At 57.4% G+C, this 4505-nt stretch overlaps 1 protein-coding gene across 1 annotated transcript; it reads right to left on the bottom strand.

The window, feature by feature from the left end:
- Positions 1 to 2502: 2502 nt before the first annotated feature.
- On the bottom strand, positions 2503 to 3919 carry ACTL9 (actin like 9). Its single transcript, XM_023197476.3, has one exon. It carries the CDS (start codon positions 3801 to 3803, stop codon positions 2553 to 2555), a length of 1251 nt encoding a protein of 416 aa, XP_023053244.2. The 5' UTR covers positions 3804 to 3919; the 3' UTR covers positions 2503 to 2552.
- Between the last annotated feature and the right edge of the window lie 586 nt (positions 3920 to 4505).

Here is a 4505-nt window from a genome sequence, read left to right as displayed (position 1 = left end):
AGACAGAGACACACACACTGGTTCAGGGAGAAAGAAACACATCAAGTGAGGCCAGGTGCAGTGGCTCATGCCTGGAATTCCAGCACTTTGGGAGGCAGAGGTGGGTGGATCGCCAGAGCCCAGGAGCTGGAGACCAGCTTGAGCAACATGGCGAAACTCCATCTCTACTAAAACTACAAAAAAGTAGCCAGATGTGGTGGCATGCACCTGTAGTCCCAGCTATTCAGGAGACTGAGGTGGGAGGATCACCTGAGCTGGGGGAGGCTGAGGCTGCAGTGAGTCATGATCCTGCCGCTGCACTCCAGCTGGGGTGACAGCGTGAGACCCTGTCTCAAAAACCAATCAACCAACCAACCAACCAACATAGCAAGTGAGCACAAAACTCCCGAAAAGTTAGCAATGCACAGAAAGACACAGCAGGAGCCTACAGAGCCTGTAATGGTGCTCCCTAAATAGTGACTGGCTGAAAGAATGAATGAATGAGTGAATGAATGATTTCTTGGGCTGAGCAAAAAACGGACTTGACACAGACTCGGATAACCTCCAGCAACTCCTGTCTACTATGCTGATAAACTGGGGAATGTGTCCAGATGCTGGCTGGAGGTCCGGATGTCCCTCGGGCTGGGCTAGGGAGCATGGAGACAGAGGGTCCTACCTCCAGAGGGAACCCAGTACACACTGTAGGGAGAAAGTCGAGCCTCCCCATCCTGAGAGGCTGGATTCCCCCTCCCGACCCTGCCAGGGACAGGGTGGGGTGGGAGAGGCCTCCTTGAGCATCCCCAGTGCATGTCCCAGGGAATGCTCATGGGGACTCAGAGGAACAGGCTGAGAGATGGACTTTTAATGGAATGGAGGGAGATGAGGATGCATAGCCTGGGACACACGGGCCCTGGGGGCCTGTGCTGGGGCGAGTGAGAGAGCCAGTGTCCAGGTGAAGCTCCTTGCCTGGAGTATCTGCCCCAGGGTTGCAGTGGATTGGGAAGCCCTTAGGAGTGTCACTACCCACTGATGTCCAAGTCTTGCTTGATAGTATGGGGTCCAGGGATTGGTCTTGGGGAGTGAGTTCCAGAGAGCCTGTGAGAGTTCCAGGGTGGGGTGTCCACCATGGGGTGCCTGGGAGGGTATCTTTGGGGGAGTCTGTGCAGGAGGGAGTTGGGAGGTGTCGGAACACAGAGCAGGGTCTAGGGTCTAGTGGGGTCATTATAGGATGCTCTTGGGGACCAGAGCATGACATTTGGGAGAATGGCTCTTTCCTGGGAGGAGTTGGGGGCTGAGGAAGGGGATCAGGAAGTGTCCTGTGAGAGAGACCATTTGGGAGTATTTCGGGTGGAGACGCAGTGCAAGTAAGTGGTCTTAGAGCAACAGGGGTCCACCTTGGGGTTTCGGGGGCGGATCTCCGAATGATGTGTTTTGGGAGGATGGATGGGGGATGGGTGATGGGAGCACCTGGTCGGTGGAGGTGGAGCCAAGGGAGGTCTGGGGGAAAAATCCTGAGGGGAGGGGAGATTTCAGCAGGGATGATGGATGCCAGGTGCATCCCATGGTGGGACCATTGTAGGAAAGACCCTTGAAAGTCAGAATCCAGGTCTCTGTGATCGATTTGGGGGTCAGCACTTGTAGGGGGCATCCTAGGGGAAACCAATGAAGAGATGGATCTGGGATGCTGAGAACCAGGGGTATCTTAACAAGTGGAATCTTGACAAGTGGAATTTAGGGCTGTGTTTGGGGGGTTTAGAAATAAGGCGCAGATTATGGGGGTGCACCTAGGGGTTGGAGCACTCATGGGACGATTCCGGGAGGCGGTTGGAGCATCCTGGGGTAGACAGTGGGTGGGGGTGGGGGGGCCCTGAGGAGCATATTAAGGGTTTGGAGGGTTTGGTGCCCAGGGGTATTTTGGGGTGCTATATCAAAAGCAATAGATAATGGGGTGAGATTATGGAGTCAGAATTTGAGCATGTCTTGATCACTTAGTGGGTAATTAATGAATGTGTGTGGAATCAATGCATGAATCACTTAAACTAGAAATGGAAGGAATTGGGTATGTGGCTTGGGTATGTGGCAGACCCTAGGGGTGTGTGTGGGCATGGAGTGGGTGGTCAGAGCCTTTCATGTTCTTCATGTTTGGGATTGGGGGCAGGTGCCAGGTGGAGGCTTACCTATGACTCATAGGAGGAGGTGATATTTCTAACAATAGCCTTGAGGTAGTGAGCTCCCCATCTCTGGGAGTGTGTAAATGGGAAGGGCATTTGTTAGAGGTGGACTGGGGTGGGAGTGTCCCAACCCAAGGGTGCCTGGGGAGGGGCACAGATCACAGGAGGATGGGTTGACAGGATTGGAATTTAGTGGTCTGTTGGGAGTTGTTCATGGGGGAAGGTGGGTTTAGGGGGGCAGGATTGGGGTGTCTCAGGGCACGCATCACAGGAGGTGAGTTAGATCAGCCTGTGGGGCGGGGTATCCAGAAGTGGATGGGGCAAGCCCTAGAGGAAGGACAGGACAGAGCCGGCTGTAGCAGAGGCTTTACTGCCCCCACACCCTCCCCAGCTCCACCCTGGTCAGTAGCATTTGCGGTACACAATATAGGGACCCTGTTCCTCGTACTGCTCCCGCAGGACCCAGCAGGACTGGAAGGCGCGCAGGGAGGCCAGGATGGAGCCTCCGATCCACACAGAGAAATTCCTGGTGGGCTGGGCAGCCACTACCACGTGTGTCTTGGGAGGCAGAGCACGCAGCAGCTCTGCCTGGAAGCGACCTTCGAAGCCAGCGAAGAGCGAGGATCCCCCGCAGAGAAGCACGTTCTGGGTCAAGTTCGTGCGCATCTCCAGGGACACCTTGCGGAGACTCTGCTTGGCCATGGTGGAGAGGCCGACGGGGGACAGCCCCGGGACCTCTGGGGGGTTGAACAGCAGCTCCGGACACTGGAACAGCTCCTTGCCCAGGGTGACCGTGCGCCCGTCGGGCAGCTTCAGGGTCCGCTTGTACTCCTGCTCTGGCCGGGCCTGCTCCTTCTGGAAGTCGGAGGCCACATAGCAATAGTGGTGCTTAATGTTCTCCACCAGGTCCAGGTCCTGCTGTCCCAGGGGCAGGCCGGCCTGGAGCAGCATCTCTGCCAGGAAGGCGGTCAGGTGGTTGCCCGCCAGGTCCAGACGCTCCGTGGCGTGGGGCAGGTTGTAGCCCTGGAAGACGGGCACCGTGTAGGTGACCCCGTGTCCCGTGTCCACCACCAGCCCGCTGACACGCCCGTGGGCGTAGACAGACAACACCGACTGCGATGCCACGTACATGGCTGGGGAGCGCAGTGACTCGAAGGCCACCTCCACTAGCTTCTCGCGGTTGGTGGCCGGGCTGAAGGGTGGGTCGGAAAACAGCAGCGGGTGGTCGTGGGTGGCCACTCGGAGGTCGTGCTCCAGCAGGTGGCGCCAGATGAGCTCGGCGGCATCCCAGTCCACTACGATACCGCTGCGCAGGGGTTGCACCAGCGTCAGCTCTGGACGCACGCGGGCTGCCTCGCCGATGAACGTCTGCAGCCCCGACTGCCCCGAGGTGGCGGGGTTCTTAGGCTGGCAGCCCAGAATGGTGGCCACGGTGTAGGTGGGGCTGGCCTGCCCAGCAAAACCTACCTTACAGGTGCCTGTGCCCATGTCAATAACCACCGCGCCCGTCTTTGGTGGCAGCCAGTCGGCCACCATGCTGGAGGGGTCCCGCTGCAGGGGCATGTTCACTACGTTGGGACTGGGGTTTGGGCCGGGCCTGGGGGCTTCCAGGGAGGACTGGGATTCTGAGGGCTTGGGTGGACGTGCATCCATGGTTGCAGGACCCCAGGTGAGGGGGCTTTTCCTCTGGGGTTGGGGTTGTGGGGAGAAGAGGTTGAGGCCCGGCCAGTAGCAAGGGCAGGCAGAGAGGGGGAGGGGGTGAGCCCGCAATCTATGACATCACAGTGCACCCTCAGCCTTCTTAAGACATCACAATGCAGCCAAGAGGATGGGTCCTTGCCCAGCCCTGCCTGTCCCAAAGCTGTCATCTCTTCTCCGAAGAGCCAAATTTGGAGGAGCAGATGAGCGTATCAGAGCAGGGCCCTCTGACACATTTCTACCGGATGCGCTAGAAGCTAATAGGATGGCACCTGGTTTTTGAGAAAAGACAAGCTTTTTGTTGCAGATCGACCGACTGGGAGCTAGGAATCCAGCTCAAATCTGTTTCTCGGCTGGCTTTAAGGCAGTAATTTTATTAGAAAAGTTTTGAGGCCGGGCGCTGTGGCTCACACCTGTAATCCCAGCACTTTGGGAAGCCAAGGCGGGTGGATCACCTGAGGTCAGGAGTTTGAGACCAGCCTGATCAACATGGAGAAACCACGTCTCTACTACAAATACAAAAATTAGCCAGGTGTGGTGATGCATGCCTGTAGCTCCAGCTGCTCTGGAGGCTGAAGCAGGAGAATCGCTTGAACCCGGGAGGCGGAGGTTGTGGTGAGCGGAGATCACGCCATTGCACTCCAGCCTGGGCAACAA

This window comes from Piliocolobus tephrosceles, chromosome 21 (genome assembly GCF_002776525.5).
Source record: "Piliocolobus tephrosceles isolate RC106 chromosome 21, ASM277652v3, whole genome shotgun sequence".
NCBI lineage: Eukaryota > Metazoa > Chordata > Mammalia > Primates > Cercopithecidae > Piliocolobus > Piliocolobus tephrosceles.
This window is presented reverse-complemented; position numbering and strand designations above follow the sequence as displayed.